The following is a 22,080-nucleotide window of genomic DNA, read 5'->3' as shown; positions in this document are numbered from 1 at the left end:
CTCTGCTCTGCATTAAAAAATTGCCTTGACAGTGTATGACCAATTGTTACCCTGTGGCTGAATCAACGTAAAGAAAGTAAGAAGTCTGGTGTTGGCATAAATAGGGGAAGTTGGTATATGATTAAATTACAGTACTTGCTGTGCAAGCCTTGTCCTTACAGGATCTCTTAATTTGCTACAACATTCATTTTACATGTCTGGTTTACTTTAAACCTAGCATTTCCCAGGATTTTTGCCCAGGTTTCCAAACATTAAGGAGGTATTATCCCACATTAACATGACAAGTATGAAATGTTAAGTGATTGTCTGAAATGTTTGTAGGGAAGCAGAGAGCTTGAGCTTCCAGGTAGTGTTGTTACTCCCATTCTAGGTCGAGGAATACTTATCTGAGTCTGTGCATTTCCACAGACTTCTTTGGATCACTGTATCAGCAGTGGCTGAAGGATAGTAATAGAGTAAATGGCTAAGACAAACCCTCCTAAAATGCCATGGTTTGCCATTATCATTAATAATTAACCACTGATATTAGAGCCTGTAGTGTATTCACTTGCAACAGACTGATCCTATTGCCACTTTCTACCAAAAAAAGCTCTTAGGCTGCTCTCACAGTTCTTTCTGCTTTATTTTTATTACCAGAGCAGCCTGACCCAAGATATCGATCTGCTTTCCTTGAGTTATCATATTTGTGTCCTTGCTGTTTGGTTTGCTTTTTACCTCAGGGCTGCATATTGAAAAATGAGCTGACTCTTGGTTTTGGAGGATTTTGTTGATGTTGTCTAGGACAACTTGTTTTTTAAGACTTATTTTTAACTGGCAGTTCAAGAGCACTTTATATAACAGGGAAAGCAATAGAGAGAGAAGGGAAGGGAGAAACTCTATCATGGTGTAAATATAATAGAAGTAGCAAAGAAGTACAGACATTTCCAACATTTTAAAATGACTTTTAATGAGAGGAATTGCTTCAACTTCACTCTGAGATGCATGCCTTTAGGAATCATCAGTAATGACCCCAATCTTTCTCTGTTTCCCAGTTCGTCACTTAAACAATAGAAATGCTCTGGGAAATGGAAGTTGTTGAAACAGCAATCTTGCACAATAGCACTGAAAACTAATATCTTTAAAGTACTATAAGTCTTAAAATCCCAGGAGGACAAATCTTCCATCAACAGAGCTGGAAAGAATAAAATTTCAGTCAAGTGTAGATGAGGTACATCTGCTGCATTAATGCACTTCATCTTTGGGCACGTGTGGTGAAAGACCTGAAGAGCTTCCTCTCAATATCATCCTCAGCTTCTGACGTTTTCATATGCTGTTCCCTGAAATTGTGGGATGGGAACATATAGATGAGGGAGAGTATGCTAACAAGCTTTCACTTTTAGAAATATCAGTTTTACATTTGCGTATAGCTAAGGCAAAAGGCAGAGGAGCTTGGGCCATCTCTATTGCAACACAAATTATTGACTCACAAAGGGCAGCTGAGTGAAATCAGGCAGACTGAAGTTTACAGGATGTTAGAATGAGTTTTCAGAATATAGATGTTAGTTTATGCAAAAAATGTTCACCAATCTATACAAACAATTGAAGCCAAAAGGAACACCTCTTGCTGATGTTAATAATCATTAAAATCACTGAACATTCTAGCCATAATGCCTGTTATTGGTGAAAGCTGCCAAACTAACCCCCTGGGTCCAGATTCCATGCAAATAGTTTAAATAGGAACTTCTTAGTTGAGGTCCTTCTCATCTATGACTGGATTTGTAAAAGTATAAAAATGGTTGAAAATATATCTACATATGTTATTAAATAAATGTGAAATAATAAATTAAAAAAATATTAAGATGACTTTGGTAATCTAGGAAAGAAGAATTTTGGAGGGGGCATTAGTTTATATTAGGAGTGGAGAACAATAAAAATTGATTAACTTTTGAAAAAATTGACTTTTCCCGGTGTGCTACTCAAATTAACATAGTAATTAAAGCAGAGGGTTAATGACTAACTTCTAAAGGCATAACATACTGAGCCATCTTTGTTCCTCATGAAATGCTGCTGATCACTGCTTTTGCTTTAATTACAACTTTGTAAAGGCACATTTCTGCAAATGATGTCTGCATAGATAAGAAAAAGAAAGGTAGATTGCCACTAGAAGAACTAATCATTCCGGAATTGCGTCTGAATAGAATACCTCTGAGCATTCATTTGCACACATCTTTGTGCAGCACGATAAAGTAATAGTTTATCCCGTGGGGAAATTTTTAGCCAATTAACCATGTGTTATGTGGGTATGCAGGTGTTTAAGCATATTATGCTGATTGACAGGTGTGAGAGTTGCTGACACAACTCCAATATATATGTGTTATACCTAACTTACAGTAACAACACAGACCACCAATTACACAGAGCACTCTTTCTTCTGAAATCACAGCTGTTTCATAATCGTTAAAACAGGAGTTTAACTGGCTCCAGGTTTTGGTAGCAGGGACTGAGTAAATTACTGTTGTACTTTAGGGCAAGTAAGAATGATTAACACAAGTTGTAATCATAACTGCAATTGAAATGCTACGGCAGGTCTGTCAGTATGAATTATCTTGCAGGTTTGTTGTTACATAAGACATAAAAGAGTATAATCTCAATTTTACCTTGAATAGATTACAAAGTTGTAACCAGTGTCAAGGCTTTGGTTAAATACTACTAAGAATAAAAATGTGGGCATTTTTTGAAAAAAACGTGAATGCGAATTAGCATCATTAGTTTTATTTTCTCTAGCTATGAATACACTGAGGTACTAGGTAGATAAACATGGAGCTTTTACCTTAATGTTAAAACGTCTAGATTAAATATTTGCATTAGACCCTCCATCTAAGTACAATGAGAGTGCATATTCCATCAGTTATTAAAATCTACAAATGACTTGCTCCTTCTTCTCACTTCCTTTTCAATGTCAGATTCTTAAGAGAGAGGGAAGGTTGTTAACAACTTACAAGGTTCAATTTACAACTTACAACGAGGTTCTTAACAACTAACTGTCCTGATGTCCATTGATATTTGTTTTCTGTTCTTGTTACTAAACCTAAACTATGTTCCTTGTTATAGTTAAGTGAGAAATATAAGTACCTCCAGAGGGGCAAGTAATTGCATTCTGACACAGATACAAGACAGATGAAACACTCTTTGCAGATGCTTATCTCCCTCCAAACTGAGACTAGGGTGAACAGTTTCAATGTAAATGCATAACTTTAGACACCTAAATTTGCATGAATCAAAGTTTCTTAATGATTACACTAGTCTGAGTATCTAAGAAAATTATTAAAATTTATTAATTCAGTGAAAAGTCATGAGCTTGTGAGATTCATTCCTCTACCTGCTTATATTGAGTGGATACTTTGGAGAGTGTTTTTTTGTCATGTCTCATCCCAGCTGAAATATCTGCAACATGGAAAGTACACGAGCCTAGTCCCTCAAATTCTGTCCATCACTTGACAGAGGTGGTACAGATCATTAAGTGTCACATAATCCTGTAAAATGGATGTATATTATTTATACCCTTAAGATAGCTGAGAGAAGACAGAGGTCAAGCAAATTTCAGCTAACTGATGTAGTCTTTTCAGATAATTTTCCTTGTTTAATATAAACTATCTATTCATCAATATTCCTTGAAAATGCTGGGGACTTGTTTCAGCATGGGAAATAAGAGCTCACCAGTGCATGGATAGTCATCTATTAAATTAAAAACATCTTCAGTGAGGAGTGGATTGACATTGAAAAACATCTTGTCTGTAGTTTAAGATTCCCGTTAAGTATTCTTCAGAAAACCACTTTATTTAATTCTTAGTCTGAAGCAGGATGACAATGTTAACCACAGTCTGGAAGATCCTTTGGGCTCCATCTTGTGGCTATTTCAGTGGTTGTTGCCTCTTGAGAGAGCTGCCTGCCTTCAGCTGGTCGAAATAGCACTGCTAGTTTCCACAGAATACTGGTATGTGTATGTTTTTATCATATTCACACACATAATACAGATTTTCACACACATAATAAAGATTTTTTAAACCATATTTTAAGAAAATGGTTTTAAAATTATTTATACTGGTTTTGGGGTCCCCCCATGCTCAGGACTAATAGTTCTATTAAGGGGCTGTGTTATGCACTTTGCAGTTATAGAATCAGGTAGTCCACTTTCTGATCCTTTGATGTTTGCTAGGAAACAGCATAATGAAGCTGTGGTTCATCTTGAACCGGCAGCATCTGCAGCTGAGCAGAAATCCTATACTACCATGGCCATTTGCTTTATGAATAAAATGGCTGACTTCCAATTTTTCTGGTCAATTCCAAAACTAAGCAACTAAGCAATTCTAATATCTTCCCCCGACTTTGTTTTTTTTTTTTTCTTTCCAATTTGTAAATAATTTTGATTTTTATATATATTGAAAAGGGATGCTGCTGTGTTCCTGGCCAGTTTATTCTACACTGTGCAAGCAGAGCAGCAGTTTCCAAGGCATGGATACAGGACCATTACCAGGAGTACTAGAAGGAAATTATTATTCACTGAATTGACAAAAAAGATGTAGTTTGGACCTTGAAAGTACGTGTCTTGCCCATTTTCTCATTTTGTTTGAATTTAGCTGCACTCAGATTTTACAAATTTTTTATATCATTCTGAAAAGGTAGAAATGTGATCCTGCATAAATTCCTGAGAATATATTTTGATGAAACTTGCCACATGAATGTGAAGGGTTTTTTTTTTAATTTCTAACTTCTACTACATGAATTTAAGAGCAAGGTGTCAGAGCGATAATGCTGAAAATCAGAATGGGGCTGTTGCTATTGACAGGCAACTAGCACCTGCATCTCACTAACTTACAAGTCCTCATAATGTCTGACTGTGGGCAGTCTGTAGAGCAGATGAGACTCACACAAGTCGTGAACTGGATGTGCTCTCAGAAGAAGACAGAGTTCTTTGTCTCTCATTCATTAGCTCTAGGAAGCCTGAAGAAACCAAATCCCTGGCAGCTTAGGTTCATCATTCACTTTCAACAACGAGAGCATTTTTTGGCACATGCTCATGAGAATGTGCAACCACAGGGATCATGTTGTAGTTAAATCCTGTTTGGGTCCACTAGAACCACAATAAAGAATCTTCAGACAAGTTTTCCTGACACTGACCTGGAGAGAGGACTTACTAAGCTTGTGAAGGTTGCTTGCTTGACATTCCCAATTCTGTCTGTGACCTCTTTAGTCAGAAATAAATAGGGTATGGGAGGCATGAATTAAAATGAGAAATTCCACTTTTTGCAGAACTAGGAAAACTTGACATTTTCTTTAACCCGTGTCTATTTTTAAAAAAAAGATTTTTGGAACTCTCTGTAATTATAAAATATTTTTGAAATATAAAAATACTATTTTGGTTTATATAAATAAAAAAAAAATAATATTTGTTTCATTTAAAAATGGCAATTAAATGTGAAAAAGTGCTGAAAGACTACAGAATGTTACAATTCTGTTAACTGTTTGCAGGAGATGCCTTAAAATTGGTTGTATTTATATCACTTTACCAATACCTGGGTTTATTTTAATTGAATCCTTGCTCACAGTGCTTTGAGTCATTAGCAAGAGTTAAAAGCTTTTGTGTACTGACAGCCAGATTTGCTCCTGGGAAATTTAGGAAGTGCCTTCCTCATGCAAAGGTTTCTGCCTCTTGCCCTTTTGGAATTGACAACATTTACACATTTCTATGACAGCTTCTCTATCCCACGCATGTTGAAAGAAGGCATAACATGATGCTGGAAGGTAAAGCTGACTATTTTGTAGGACTTTAGTCACAAAGTCCTGGAGAGCTAACCTTTCAAAGAGAAATAGTGAATGCCAAAATTTCATGCATTAACTGTGCCTTAATGTTCATGTTAGTATCACTCATATTTGGAGAAATCAGCACAATATGTAATCTTTCTCCATCTTAATTTTGTTCTTTTCTGTCTCTTTCCAGCTCCTTCAAGTCTGATTTATGCTATGCACAGAATGTACCATCCACTGAACGCGTCATTCCGTCTCCTTCTCTTTTATGATGGCTTGTCACTCTGTATGGCTCATTATTCTTGTTTTTCTAGATGAGGGATGTGTATTTGAATATGAGAAAATAATTGGAGAAAGCTTCATGTAGAGTACAGTGCCTGTGTGCTGTATGATTCACATGAGAAATGGTAAAGTGCTGTTTGAACTGTGCATGCTACTACCACAATATATTTTGGATAATGAGCCAGTCAATTTAGAGCACTACCTGGCTACTTCTGTTATTTTTGCAGCTGTGCAAAAAATACTGTATCCTTAAGCAAAACCAGCGAACATTACCCTTTTTTATTGCCAGTCAGAGGAATACACATGAAGCCTAGAGCAATTTCTTGTGACAACAGAATAAGCAGAAATAAATAAAACCTTATCATATTAGGAGTTAGCTAGTAACATGCAATATTTTCCATGTGGGGCCTGCAGAGAGGGGAGAGCTAGATGAGAAAGCATGGCAACTAAAGCATGGCACGTTCATTCTTTGGAAGAGGGCTTATTATTTCTCTCCAGTTGTTCAGTTTAGTGCATATCTACTGTAGGCAGGAATATCACTGAAACAGTTTTCCTTAGTTATTGGAAGATTTCATTGTGCTGACATTTTTTTCACTAGAATCACTACCTTCCTTGCTGACAATGTTGGTTATGATCTCAGAAAACCAGAGGGAGGTTTAATAAAAAAAAAAAAAAAAGGGATGATATCATAAGAATGACTAAAGCTGAATTTCAGTTTATACTTCCATATTTCTGTGAAATAGGTTGGTGGTAACCAGCAGGATGAGATATAGCCTGAGCCAGGTGCTTGAAAGTATCCTACATATACTTGTTGCAAAATCCTTTCAACTAAAAAATCAAAGGAAAATTTTTTAAGCAGAAGAAATATAGAAAAGAAAATGAAATGGAAAAATTGATCTAACTTCAAAGAGTGTTCATTAAAAATACATTTTCCAAGCAGTTTTGTTAGGGAAGATTATGGTTAAGGGGGAAGAAAATCCCAACTGGTAAAAAATGAGCACTAGGTATTTAAAACAAATTCTCTTGAAGTTCTCCTGTAAATGAATGGGCCCATAATCTGTGGCAAGGGTGAGACAAGTAGCACCCTTGACAATTACCTCACTATTTTCCTTCCATTGAGGATGTAGCAGTTCATGTTTTTGAACACAGCAGGCATTTTGATATCTGAAAAACCAATGGCTCTAAGTGTAGCTGCCAAGTTTTCTGATTCTCCCTGCTTCATGTGCTACCTTTCATGCCTCAGTTGTTGCAAATTAATCTTTGGACAAAATATCCTGCTTGATACCTATTAAGCATAGTTGCTTTTGATAACTGAAATGAATTTTATTATTCTGTTAAAGACATGAAGCGAAATTTTGGCTTCAGTGGAGTAAATGGGAATTTTGCCACTAGCATCAGCACAGCCAAGATTTCACTCATGAGCTGATAAAACAGTTGAGACTATAATTTTTTTTCCAGTTCAGCTAACAGCTCTGTACGTGGATAGCAGAAAAACAGAGAAAAATTAGTAGGATTGAAAATGTCTGCATGTATACAGTAAAAGTTGGCTCCATTGTCCAATTATGTGAATCACAGAATTTCCAAATGTTTAAAGACACGCCCGCCCCTCCTCCCTAAATCTCCCATCAGTAATAAAGAGCTATTTTCTTTCCTCAGTAAATAAAAATAAATCTCAAATAACCCTAAGAAATATATGGAAATGTTCTGGAAATGTTCCCATTGTTCAGGTTAGTGAGAAATGCAAGATTTATAAACCAGGTAATCAATAAAGTTGAATAGGTTAAAAATATGCCACCTCAGTGCAAATATTTAATTATTTTTTCTGTGTGAATAAAATCAGAAAATTAGGGAAAAAAAGTTTTAACTCAGCAAATCTTATTCTGAAAGATGACACTATAAAGGGATATTTAGGATCTGATAATACATTATATTTATTTTTAAATAAAAGTAATGTTTTAGGTTCTGATTTAGGGCAAATTTTTCCACTAATCAGTTAAAATATCAGAGAATGTCTTCAGCAAAGGTTACGTGCATGCTCCGTATATATCTGAAAACAGGAAATTAAATGTGCCTAGAAAAGCAACTTCTGCAAAGAACAAGCAGCCAGGTCAGCATGCATGGTGCACTGCAAGTTCTGTTCTCTTTGACAAATTCTAAGGTGGAAAAAAAGGCCTTTCATTTTCCTCCCAGCCAGAGTGATGAAGTGTCTGATACTGCTCTGTATTGGCCTGTTTTGAAAAGGAGCTACCAATAGTGGAAATGACAACAGTGTTATCACGGTGGGAGCAGATAAAGTTGGCTGATGGTAGCACATGAGGTGGTGTATGTCATCACAATGCTGTATATCATCACAATTGTATCACTGAACAAAAGAAACATTTCTCACAGCAGTCACAGCCTGAAAGACATTTTAGTCAAGGGAAAAGATTGATTTACCTTTCTTCTCCCCCTCCTTTTTCACTGCAGCTGAAATGGAAACAAAAATACTGTGTTTTCAAAATTGAAGTTAATAACAGTATGAGTAAAAATAATTCAAACATTGATATTCGAGCCTTTTAGTGTACATATCTCAATCCATATATATATTATGTCATATAGGAATAAATTTCTTTGCCAGATGAAGAAACTGAATTATTTCCTCAAAGTCACCCAGCTCTGCTATTGATGAGAGCAAATAACAGCTTTCTGTATTCTCACACACAACTTCAGTCATGGTCATCCTTTCTCCCAGATATTAATAATAGGAGAGAGAGTGTCATAGAGTGAATATATCAAAATCCACAATGAAAGAGGAAGATAGACTGAAATGGGAAGGCTTGAAGAGGTGAGGGGAGCATAGAGAAAGGTTATGAAACATCATCATTTTAACATAAATATGTGCTTTTTTGCTATTAGAAATTGTAGTCTTAAAAATACGCATCAAATAAGTAGCAAAACACTGCCTGAAGTTATGTTCACTTTTCTAAACCTCTGCTTAACATCAGGATTTACAAAACCTGCTTATCCAGCAATCCCACCTCCAAATCCCATAGCATGAGTTTTGTGGGAAGGGAGATGGGAAACAGACTGGAAGAAAACTTATACTTTAAACCCAGTTAAAAAACCTGAAATGGGTTCCTCAGTGGAAGCTGTACTGTTTGACCTGTATTCAGACTCTGGAGACAGAATACAAGTCTCTCCTAAAACTCAGCCTGGTATCCCAATAAAACATTCCATACATCTGCAATGGGTATACTGTGAAATCATAACAAAATTTTTCTAAGAGAGATGAGGTGGCTAAAATGAGTTACCTGCATTTACAGATGGCTGCTGCAACTCTGATGGAGACAAGCCAATCTTACACTTAAATCCATTCAAACTCCATGAAATGCCCATTTCCCAGCCTACATTTATAAGACTGAAACTTCTAAAACTGTAGTTACAGATGTCACTTTATTTTGAAACATGTCTGTTGGAAGTGGCTTCTGTAAGCTTCTGCCTTAGGCTAGCATTTGCAGGCAAAAGAAGAGAGAAGAATTAGGATTCAGAGCTCTTACTTCCCAGAAAAGGGTGTTCAGCACCAGACTGCCAGTATGAGTGGATCTGATGTGGCACTGGAACTGGAAATGAAACTAGCAGAAGCATAACTCTGCCCTTCATTGGAAAATGTGCCCTGGTACCTGACAGATATGAAGGGTCGTGAGGTCAGAGGATAATAGACAGTCCCTAGCTATTTCAAATGTTTGCATTTTGGGTTTGGGTGCTGATTTCTGGCTCTTCAGTGTTCTTAGATGTGAAATCATTTTACTTGAAACTGTTAGTACATTTAGATAAAACAGATCAAGAAATAAATGGTTAAACCTTGAATTACTGAAATGTTATTTATCAGTGGCCTCTGGCAAAAATATTCTGATTTCAAAGATTTTTCATGTTTCCTACCACTTACTCTCCTTTGAGAATTAGATGAATTTTAAGCATCTCAATAATGTGCCTGGCAGTAAAAAAAAAAAATTAAAAAAATTTTCATGACTAGAATAGGTGAAAAACTGGCACAAGTTTTCCAGGATCTGGTCCTCTTTGCAATCACTTCAATTTTCTAGGTAATGTGAGTATCAAAGCTGTGAAGTACACCTTTCACAAACTGTTGTTGTAGCACATTTAGTTATTTTTATCCCCAGAAACTGCTATAGGAGCCTCAGTGGCTTTTGAAAGGCATTCTGACGTAGTCTCTCGAGGTGTATTGAAAGGACTTCTGAATCTCCAGTAACCCCAAACATCAAGACTCTGGGAAGGGCTCACAGGTGAATGTGCAGTGCACCTCTGCTGCTCCTGACTCCTGTGCTGCCAGGTTATGGGATGTGGCTCACTGTGCCCCTGCTCCCGAGGCAGAGCCAGGCCATCCATGCCAGCAGCTCCACTTATGGATGGCTAGTTCCTGGCTAGTTCCACTTATGGCTGGCCATTATATCCTGTTGTGACATCTGTTGGAATTTTCACCTTGGCCACAGTTTTTCTGATGGAACGTACTGTAAATACTCAACAAATCTCAGGAGACAGAAGACACTGCATTCTGACTACTGTTGCCAATAGCATTGCTCTGATCAAGTCCTGTTATGCAAATGTAAAATGGCAAGGAAAAAGTGAAAAAAAGCATAACACCATGCTTTACATTGCTCTTTCAGAAGTTGAGCAATGTGTCTGAATCTGAAAAGCAGCAAAAATATGGATAGTTTACCCAAGGAATTTGGTTTACAGGTGATAAATAGCCAGATTACCTGCTGAATAATATGTGGTAGCTAAAGAGGGAAAGACATGAAATAAAATAGAATGACGAACTAGAAAATGTGATGCTCTGATATGAGAGAGGCTCTTGTTCATATACTTTTTTACCTTTACTATTTGGAGAAAGAACAAATTCTTAAGTCAACTTGTTTTGCACTGTACTGATGAGACTTGTCTTGAAGTCCTTGAATTAGGAATTTGTACACACAAAGCTATTCAAAGAGGACTATATTAGCAGTCTTAAATCACAGTCTGTCTTTTCTAGACCAATCCAAATCCAATCATACCTTTCCAGTTATTATAGATAGGATACAAAGCCAAACACATTTATCAAGAACATACATATCATATTCTGGGATCATAAATCCAGATTGACAAGTATTCCAGACATCGAGAATGAACATTGTCATGTTTTAGGTTTTGTGATTAGGTAGAAAAAATCATTACAATCCATGGTAGACCTTGTTCAACTTTTTTTTTTTAATGTAGGGTGAGAAAATAAAGCTAAATGTCCAGCAGTGGTAAGGTCAGAAAACTCTGGTAATGTAGTAAGTATTTTCCAGGAGTTAAAAAAAAATAAATTCAGGTTTAGGGTTGTTCTGTTGTTTCAGACTTTTATCAGAAACTGGAACCTAGATCACCAGCAGTCCTTTAGTCTCATATATAATGATGGTTTCAAAGGACTTTTTCTGAGATGTTGAGCAAACACAAACCTATCAGAAATCAGGAAGATGTCTTGAAAACAGCAAAAATCTTGAAAATACTTGTTCCTACTACACAATAGTCCTTTCCATGTAGCTTTATGACCCAGCAGTAAGCAGAAACAGATATTTAGTCTGAATATTTTCACAGAACTGACTTGTTCTACAAATTCTCCCTTTACTCTCTTATAAGAAGCAACTGGTTTCCATCCTGAAACATGAAGTTTCACTTTATTTCTAAATTTACAATAATTATTTATGAAAACTACATTTCCATAAAGATATCCAGTTCCTCTGTGTCTTTTCTTAAGAGCCCTTGACTTAGATATGTGATTTTCAGTCTTGTGATTATACTGATTAATCTCAAAGGGAATCTTGAATCTCTCCTATTTCACTTTGTATGAGACTTTTGCTGCTTTTTCCTAGCCCACTCGCATGCCACATTCTCATGTAAGGCTTTTGTATACAACACTCTAGATAAGATGCATCTTTGATTTATGTAATACCTTTAGAACACTGTATGCATTTTTCCTAATGCATTTACATGTGGAAGAAAGTTCTTCTCTGACTTATCTGCAGCAATACATAGGTACTTTCCTGAATCTATGTAGTTAATTTAGAGATAAATCTTTCTTTAAGATTTTCCCTCCCCTATATATCACATTCCATTTATTGACACTAAATTTTCTTTGCCATCATGCTGTCTGTTCACTTTGTAAATTCAATGTATCACAGCCCCTTCTGATGCCGAATACCTTAACTGATTTTGTCATCTGAAAATGTCATAATATTACTATTTCTATCTTATCCTATTAGTTAAGGCAAAAGTCCTGTCATGGAATCATGAGCAATTATTCTGTAAATAAGCTGCAAGATGAAAATTAATCAATTCTTCTCTGCTTCCTAACCAGATATTTATTTTCTTTAATACTGTAGGTCTTAGGCAGCAGTTATTTGATTTCTTCAGTAATTCCTATACTGAAACTTGTAGGAATTTTCATCTAGGTCTATTTAAAGGTCTATTTAAACCATAGGTCTATTTAAACCATTCAACAAATGCTGTGTTTATTATTTTATTAGTATATTGAAAACATTTCTTATTATAAAGACATCATTTCCATTTCTATGATGATGGCTGGAACTCTGTTTTTCCAGATATTTGGTTTTGTTATGAATTTAGTTATGAATTCACCAAATTTCTGACAGGTTTTTAAATTTCTGAATAACCTTGGAGTAATTTAAGTGTATTTACCCTGACACACTAGCTGGTTTGTCTGAAGGTGATGGAAGTTTTGACTCAGTTCTTACACTTATTTTGCTTATAAACATGTAAGCTATGGTGAAACAAGATCAAATACAAACTCATCCCATGTGTCAGGTACTCTGTGATAACTGTTCATATGCATGCTGTTATGCTAAAGTGAAAACCACCTCATGTAGACAGCTAGAGCAAAGCATCTGGCATTCACTGAGTTGATACTGTCTTTGCCCATCTCACCATGAATTGTCCATCTGTTCATAGCTTGAGAAGAAGGTACTGTTTCAAAATATTTAAGAACCATATAAAGTGATATTTCTCTCTCAGGTCTTCCTAGCAGATATTTTCTCTCTCTCTTTCAGTCTTTTTGAGCTCAGAATTTCTCTTAGCCATGTCAAGTGAAATCTAAATCATATTTAGAAACCACAGTTAAAAGAACCAGTACAGTGAGCATCAGAGAGGAAGAATTTAGCCTTTAAACAGGCAGGAGCATCTGTTATTTAGAATGATTCTCATTCAGCAGCAGGAAAAACCTTTCCTGCCCTTTTCCTCCCCTGGTCTAGATTTTAATGAGCAGTTTTGGAGAAACAACCTCTTATTCAATTATATTAATGCATTTTATCATTAATGGGCAGGAATGATGTTACAGTTGAACTCCCCTCATAACCTGCCTATCCCTTTGCCTTAATTTGGAAGACATAGCTGATGACCTAGTAAGAAAAAATATATTCACTAGATAACCCCCCAAAAGTTTACAGTGTTTTTCTCTTTATTACTAGCAATGCCTTAATGAGAATACACAAAGATATTTTCTGGAAGGAAAGTGTGCAAACTCTGTTGAATTATTAGTATTCACACTGTATGGATTATTGACCCCCTGTCCTGGATCCAGCAATGACAGGTTAATTTTTACAGTAGTCAGAAGGGAGAATAGCTAGGGAGCATAGCCAGAGGTAATTCTATACCACCTGACATAATTTTCCAGGCATGGGGGTAGAGGTGGATTCCAGGTTGGGTAGATTCCAGGTGGTGGAGGGAGAGGTTGGTTACTGCCAAGGGTTTCTGTGGGGAACATTTGTATGTGAATTGCTTGCTTTTTTTCTTGTAGACTCAGCCATTAATATCATTGCTGTTATTGTTTATTGTCTTATTTCATTGCTGTTTCCATTAAATTGTTCTTATTTCAACCCATGATCTTTACCTTTTGGGCTTCCAGTTCTCCTCTCCAGCCTGCCACAGTGGGGGAGTGAGGGGGAAGTGAGTGAGCAGTGTGTGGAGTGTTCCAGGGTGAATGTTCAGTTGGGGAATACCACTCCTAAACCACAACAGTTCACTGTCTGTAAAGTCACTTGGTAGAGGTGGCAAGAGTGTGATAATATTCCTGAGCAAGTTCCTTTTGATTGTGTGTGGAGCCTAGTCCAGTGCAATTTGGGCCATAAATCCAGAGAGACTATGACACACTAGAGAGGTGAGCTTGTGTGAACCTCAGGAAGTTCAACAAAGCCAAGTGCAAGGTCCTGCACATGGACTGGGGCAATCCCAAGCACAAATTCAGGTTGGACAGAGAATGGACAGAGAACAGCCCAAAGAAGAAAGATCTGAGGGTGCTGGTGAACAAGAAGCTCAACATGATGCTCACTCACAACCCAGAAGGCCAAGCATATATGCTGGGCTGCATCCTAAGCTGTGTGGCCAGCAGGGCAAGGGAGGAGATTCTGTCTTACTCTGCTCTGGTGAGACCCTTCTGGAGTACTGTGTCCTAAACTCCAGGAAATATCTAAAGTGTCTGTAGAGATACTTTCATTTATAAACCTGTTTTGACTAACAAATGCATTTTTCTACATATGTATGCTACTTTTTCAGCTTGAATATTTTCCTTAACAAAAAGTAATGAACAAACCAAGTGTCAAGCCATAAGGACAGCTTTATACTTTGTAATTTGCTATAAAACATACCTCATCTTTATGTAACCTACTTTTTTGGAGTTAAAATTTTAACTCCTTCCTTTTCTAAAATGGTATTTATTCACATTATATATGTTACTTCTGTCCTTTTCCTCTTATTTGCTATTGTCTAATGAAGATGTGAGAAGTGCTGGCTCACAATGGGAATTTTATACCTCCCATTATGACTCAGTCTTTGTTATATATGTGTCATTATCTTAGTATGACTTTTAAAGCTCTGGTCTTTTCTTGAAGTGTTTCTTACCGACAATGTGAAGCAATGATGTTCTGTAACGGATGGGCCATTTGAACAGGCTGATATTGAGACTTTTGTACATCAAATATATCTACCATACATTTCAGTTCTCTATTATTCAGGATTTTCCATTATAATTCTACATTGAGCCTGTGCGAATTTGATTTTCACATTTCAGAAATGTATTTATCATAACAAAGAGGTTACACTGAGGCCACTTCTGTTACTGCAATTTACACCGGATTTGACAGATTTCTGTAAAGTAGCAAGTGCTAATCAAAACACTGCTATTTCTCAAGGAGGTTTTGGTTGGTTAGTTTAACCTGAGATGTCCTCTGAGGAAGCATCCCATGTACTCTCAGTTGGCTAGAAAAAAAAGTGCTCATAAAAGTGACCTCCTGTTCCCACTTGGTTACAGGGCAATGGCCACAAAATTTCTGGAATACTTTTCCCCATAGAGGCTTTTCTCAAACTGTCTGCTTGATGTTTGTGACATGTCACTTATCATTGTTAGGAAAGAGAGGGTTAGTGATGCGCTGCATCCCACATGAATGCTTAAAGCCACTTTATCCATCGGGGTTACACTCTTCTGACAAGATGTCAATGTCTTGTCATGCATATTCAGTGTCACTGAGTTAGTTGTATTTGCTTTTGGAAATGTTGCACTTGTATGAATCCCAGAAGCTAAGAAATAGCAGATCTGTCACAAGAAACAGAAAAGACGGAAACAACTTTTAAAAACCTGCAGCCACTGACCTGAACTGCCTTCAAAGGAAGATTGTATAAGATTTGCTGTGTCATGAACTTTGATGACTAGCAAATTACCGAATCCTATTGTTGACACGAAAATGGTGTCACTATGTATGAGCATGCACCCTGAGATCTTCCCACTCAAGCTCAACTTTCCCACTCAGCTTTTCTGTTGGAGTCTTGCTTCAGGGGCCTTGAAGGATCTGTAGCCCTGCTCACTGTGCAGATCTAAGATACACATGACTTAGGAGGCAGTTGGCCTGATAGTGCATCTGACAGCATCTAATCCAAATATTTTAAGTTCTTGTACAGTCAGCAAGACCTAAAGAGAAATTTTCTTTCAGGTGTGAGACATCAGTTATCCTCAGTGAGCTGTGCAAGGCACCAAGTTCATCCACAGGTGATGTACAAGGTTGTATGCAACCCATGAGGAATGACTGAAGTGGGTAGTACTCATCTCACTTGGGAAGCTAGTAAAGGGTGTGCAAACTCAGTGCTATTGATCTCCACTAGATTATGGCATTGCTCACCCAAATATCCTGCTCTTAGTATAAAACAAATCAATTCCAGATCAGACTTCACCCAAGTTGCTTTATCAGAACAATCATAGGTGTCTCTAATGTGACCTTGTACTGCAGTGGAGTTAAACTCAGCATACTTCACACTAAACATTCAAATCTTGATTCTTGTGTTTTGAAAAGCAGGAAACTATAAGACCGCAAGACAACAAAACAACACAGACTTTTATGTTTCTGACAGTGTTTTAATACATAGGTCAAAAAAGTTAGGCCATGTAGAAAAAATCTGCATGAAATGAAAGTTCACTTCTGAACACAGCTCATATTTTCTAATGCTATAACATAAGGAAAGTTTTGCATATGTTCTATCAGCTACTACAAGAAGAAGACTAAATTTTACTAAAAAGAAAAGAGAAATATTAGAGTTAATCACTTCTGGGTACTAACTTTCCTTTTCAAATATACTGAGCATAAACTACTTCACGTGCAGCCAGTGGAATTCTACAATGTTTGATTAAACATGTCCTCTCTTGAAATAGTTAATTTTTGGAACTTGAAAGGAGCTGTTATTCACCAGTTGTTTCACTGTCTGATCAAACTGAGTTAATGAAGTCCTTTTTAAATACTTATTCTTTGTATAGTTGGGTGGGTGTTTGACACTTCATTGAAGCTAATTCATTAGCATTGCAGCTAAAAGTCTTTTACAGACATTTATTTCTCCTTTACAGTACTTGATCTTTTGAGGTAAATAGACTTATTTTCATTATCACTTAAATTTAAATAAATCAATCTTCCAACCAGAAATATTTATGAGAAGAATTAGAGAAGAAACTCAATGGGAAGCTCAATAGTCAGATACTTAAGAGTCTAATTAACACTTAACTATTCATTAACCTGTTTCATAGATATTTTTGCAGGAACATAGCAGGAAGACCATAAGCCTTGCTTGCCTCAAGCTCAAAATAAAAATTCAAGTTCTATTAAACCAATAATGAATATACAAAAAGCCACTCACACTTAGTATCATAGAATTAAAGTTGTAAAAGACCTTGAAGATCAAGTCCAAGCACCAGCTTAGCACCACCACCATTTCTACCACTAAACCATGTCCTCAAAAGCCATATACATAATTTTAAAAAATTCTTTCAGGGATGAGGATTCTACCACTTCTCTGGATTGACTCTTGCAATGCTTGACAACTCTTTTTGGTTCTCTGGATGGCTTCTTTCTATGCTTGACAACTCTTTCTGTGAAGACTCATTGCTCCCTGTTGACTAAAGTAAATGAAATGAAATGGTACAATAATGTGTCCCTATTTTTCTAATGTCCTTGACCTTGAACTGGCAATTCAGGTTCATCTACTTTGACTACTACAGGGAGTTTCAGACTATTTAAGCTCTGGTTCATTTTCATAGAATCATAGACAGGTTTACGTTGGAAGGAACCTTAAAGATAACCTAATTCCAAACCTCCTCCCATGGCGGCACTTCCTCTAAACCAAATTGCTCAGAGTCCCATCCAAACTGGCCATGAACACTTCCAGGGATGGATCCACAACTTCTCTGGGCAACCTATTCACCACCCTCACAGTAAAAAAAATTCTTCCAGTAACTAATCTAAACTTAATCTCTTTCAGTTTGAAGCCATTCCCCCTTGTCCTGTCACTACATGTTCTTGTAAATAGTCTCACTCCATCTTTCTTGTAGGCTTCCTTCAGGTACTGGAAGGGCACAAATAGATCACTCAAAGTCTTCTCTTCTCCAGGCCCAACATTCCCAATTCTCTCAGCCTTTCCTCATAGGAGAGGTGCTCCATCCCTCTAATCATCTTGTTGGCTTCCTCTGGACTTTCTCCACTAGGTCCATGTTCTTTTTGTGCTGGGGACCCCAGAGCTGGATGCAACGTTACAGGAGGGATCTCACCAGGGCAGAGCAGAGCAGAGGGAAAGAATCCCCTCCTGTGACCTGCTGGCCACACTGCTTTGGATGCAGCCCAGGATACAACTGGCTTTCTTTTCTGCAAGAATGTATTGATGGCTCATGGCCAGCCTCCCACTTACCAGCACCCTAAGTCCTTATTGACAGGGCTGCTCTCAATAGCACTTTTTTCTGGTAGCACTTAAGCCTTTACTTTGATTCAGAATGATACAGCTGTGCAAATCTGTGAATAGCTTCAGATTCAGAATGATACAGCTGTGAATAGCTGATTCCTACTATTCTGCTATACACTATATGAAATAGCTGCACTTAAAAGCTTGAAAATGTTGTCTTTCATAACTTTGTCAGAGAAAATACTGCCTCATTATTTCTAGTATTCCTTAGGGAAAATCTAAAGATAGGAAGCAGTATTATTCAATTATCTGAAACAATTTTCAAAATTGACTGGAAGATTTTAAGATTGACTACTATATTCCCATGACTCAAAAGACTGTTGTTAGCTAACAAGTTATTATATATTTTTATCCATGTTGAATTATTTACATATTTAACCTGAGAGACTGCTTTATAATAAGCAAGTTGTATTTAATCCATATGTGAATAGCATTAAAGTAAAACTAACTTTTGTTTGAATTTAGTTGAACTGAATAAATAAACCTGCATAGTTGGTTAATTATAATTATAGTTAATTAATTAAATTATATAATCATTTAATTATAATTATAATTGAATTATAATTAAAATACCTAGTATTTGAGAAGTACTATAAATTGTAATTGATTTTTATTTGATGGCTAATGCTAATATTTCAATATAACAAGAGAGAGAAAAGTACAACCAAATCATATGCAGTAGAAGTAAAATGCAATCTCAAATGACAATTTAAAATAGAAAGAATGAGACAAAATCAAGGAAAAAGAAAATAAGTTCTTTTGACTTAAGAGTCTATAAAATACCACTGCTACAACTTGCTTGTATAGTCCCATACGCACTTGTCACTTGTCAGCCAGGTAAAAAGAATATCTGACAGCAGAGGATGCTATTCAAGGATATTTAGGAATGGCTAACCAAAGAAACTAGGATTTAATTTGTGAATCATTGCACAATAGATTTATTTTCTCAACTGAGTCTAAGGGTCAGTTCAACTTGTGATTGTTACCTTTTTCCTTAGGATTAGATGAAGCCTTAATTTCTTTTCGTTTTGAAGAGTCTGAAAAAGAAATCAAACACAAAAATGGAAAAGAAAAGCTAGCACTATAAGTATACATTGTGCTTGTTGGCACTGCAGCAAATGTGCCTAACACCAGATTAATCAAATGTGTAAAAAAGAAGTGTTATGAATTAAAATTTCCATTTAATTCAGTAAAAGGCACAAACTAAAGTTGAAAGCACACAAAAAATAATTCCCACTAAATTTGCTGACAAAGTTTCTGCAGATCAAAACATGCACTCATTCCTGTCCAGCCTATCATTTCAGCCTGTCATGTGCATTCAGTAGCAGCTCTGTTACTAATTCTCTCAGAACAGCCTGGCACTCCCACTGCAATATTGACTGTGCAGGTCAGACAGCAGTTAAAGAACACCACAATAAGAAGGGTTACAACTTTATTATCTCTGAATCATGTCAGACACTGTTCCTTTCAATATATCAGATGTATTAAATGAGAAGAATCTAGGTTTAGCCCCTTTTCACCAACAGCCTGTAATTCAAAATATATCGAAACCACACTGAGATACCAGCAGAAGACTTGTTATTTGCCAGCCACATAATGATAAGACATTACCTTTTTCCTTTAAGGCTGCTGGAGGCTTCATATCTTTTCTTTTACCAGTCTCTAGAAAGAAACATTTAACATTTATCACAAGTCAGGTTAGGGAAATAAGATGACACTTGAAAAGAAAGCAAGTCAAACAATTTGATGTGGAGAGCGAAAAAGATGTGATAATTAAATGGATTTAACAGCATGGAAATAAAGAACAGAACAAAAAAACAAGGTCATCCATTCATCTTTCTGGTCTTGGATATGCAAAATAATAAGCTTTCAATATGCTATTAGTTTCTTTGCATTTTGAGGAAACCGTGGAGCCCTCTCTCAAGTAGGTAATGAGGAATTACTTACACAGAAGAAAGAAATTCTATAGAGCAGTTAGAATCAATGACTTTTTCTTTTGCTGAACCTAAACAAAAAATTAGTCCACATCGATACAATTGAAATATTAGTAATACTGGCCGTGAAAGCCAGAGGCTGCTGATAAAGGTAAGAGGGAATTTTTTTAATTCAGAAGCGACAAAAGGACTAGCTACTTATTCAGGACTCCATTATTCTTTTAATATCAAAGAGGCCATATGGGTATTGCCTGTGAACAGAATTTCACTTCCTGCATATATATAGCCTTTTAAAATCACAGGCACACTGGCTATAAAAGAAGATCAGTGCTCATCCTTCAAATGTACATTCATATATTTTATGTCAAAATGAACAGTCCAAGGACTTAATTGTATCTTAATTTTTTTTTCTGCAGTGTATGACAAGTTATTAAAGGAGATGAGAAAAAAGCCCTGATATTCTAGTTCTCTCTTACTAGTAACTGACAAGGCAGAATACAAGGACAAAAACAAAGCCAACCAACCAAACAAGCCCCCCAAAAGCCCCCCAGAAAGTCCAGAAGTTAGCTAAGCACAAATAAAGGAAAACTATGATCTTGTGGTACCCAGGTGAGACAGAGGGACTGACAACAGTGGCATAGAATTGTAAGAATTGTAAGCCACAAGTGGTGTCCTGGCTTCATTTCCTAGAATTTTCACAAGGAATAATACATTCCTGACAGAAGTGTGTCACTTTCCCCAAAACCTATTCAGCAGCCATAATATGGACTGCATCAAATATCTCCAGTTTCCAAAAAACTAGGACTTTGTAACTAGTACTTATTGCAAATTAACTTTGTAATTTGACTTCAGGTGTGCTGCTCCAATTCACAAACTAGACACAGTTCTGATAGCCTTTGATGTTTCCTTTAAATTTTTAAGCTCTTTCAGGACTCCCTGGAAAGAGTGTTCAACACACACGGCCTTGCAACAAATAGGGTTTTCTCAAAATGCATCCTATCAAGCAATCCATGACCCCTGTGTGAACAGCTAGCAGTAGTCTTGCAACTGAAAAGATTGGGGACAGAGGTGTATGTGCCCATGCTGCCAACAAATTAAGAAAAAATCTTGACATATCAGCCACCCTCAAACACCTGGGTCTGTGAGTAGCCTCAGCCAGTTTCATTCTCAGACACCCATATTCCTGAGCTATAGCCACATGGTTTAACCTAGTTCCCTTCAGTAATGTTCCTACTACTGGGATTTAGACAACTAATTTTTGACAGACTAACATCCAAAAGTGTTATCCAAAAAATAAATTTTAGTATTTCCCCCAAAATGTGAATTCAAATATACACATTTAAAAGTAGGCCAGGTGGTTTCTAGGGACCCTACTGAGATCTGTTCAGCACAAATATTTTTTAAAAAATCATTAATAAAATAATCTAAGCAGCAGGATGGGTTTGTTTTTCCATGCTTCTAGATTCCTACTCAAGAGCTGTTTCTAGACTGAATAGCTGTTCTGACATTTAGGTCTGGATTTCTTAGCTTATTAATTTACCTTTTTCTCTCAAACCCTCTGGATTCTTGGGATTTTTTCCTTTTGGAGTATCTGTAGGGAGATAATGATATTTCTGAGACTTAGAAAACAGGAGTGTCCTTCTACAATTAAAAGAAAATCCAAGAAGTATTTAAAAACTAAGGTTAAAATTGTAAACATAAACGGATTCAACCTTGACCTCTCTTTACAACCTTTCTAGTGACCATCTTGTGTTTTTAAGGTGTAACAATGTTAGTAGCAAAA

The 22,080-nt window shown here is 36.5% G+C and overlaps 1 protein-coding gene across 14 annotated transcripts in view; it reads right to left on the bottom strand.

Moving 5' to 3' along the window:
- Nucleotides 1-22,080, bottom strand: part of TRDN (triadin) — a 228,633-nt gene that overhangs the window by 43,195 nt on the left and 163,358 nt on the right. For 13 of the 14 annotated variants that reach the window (XM_085056055.1, XM_085056050.1, XM_085056053.1 and 10 more), the window contains 4 exons: nucleotides 21,838-21,888; nucleotides 19,975-20,025; nucleotides 19,350-19,400; nucleotides 8,503-8,532 (listed from right to left, as the gene is read on the bottom strand). In XM_085056055.1, coding sequence (XP_084912181.1) covers nucleotides 8,503-8,532; nucleotides 19,350-19,400; nucleotides 19,975-20,025; nucleotides 21,838-21,888 — 183 coding nt within the window. The remainder of the gene's footprint in view (nucleotides 1-8,502; nucleotides 8,533-19,349; nucleotides 19,401-19,974; nucleotides 20,026-21,837; nucleotides 21,889-22,080) is intronic. The other variant, XM_085056056.1, reaches the window with a different exon arrangement.

This window comes from Lichenostomus cassidix, chromosome 3, assembly GCF_008360975.1.
Source record: "Lichenostomus cassidix isolate B80296 chromosome 3, HeHo_3.0, whole genome shotgun sequence".
NCBI classification, from domain to species: domain Eukaryota; kingdom Metazoa; phylum Chordata; class Aves; order Passeriformes; family Meliphagidae; genus Lichenostomus; species Lichenostomus cassidix.
Note: the sequence above shows the minus strand (reverse complement) of the source record. Positions and strands in the feature narration are given on the sequence as shown.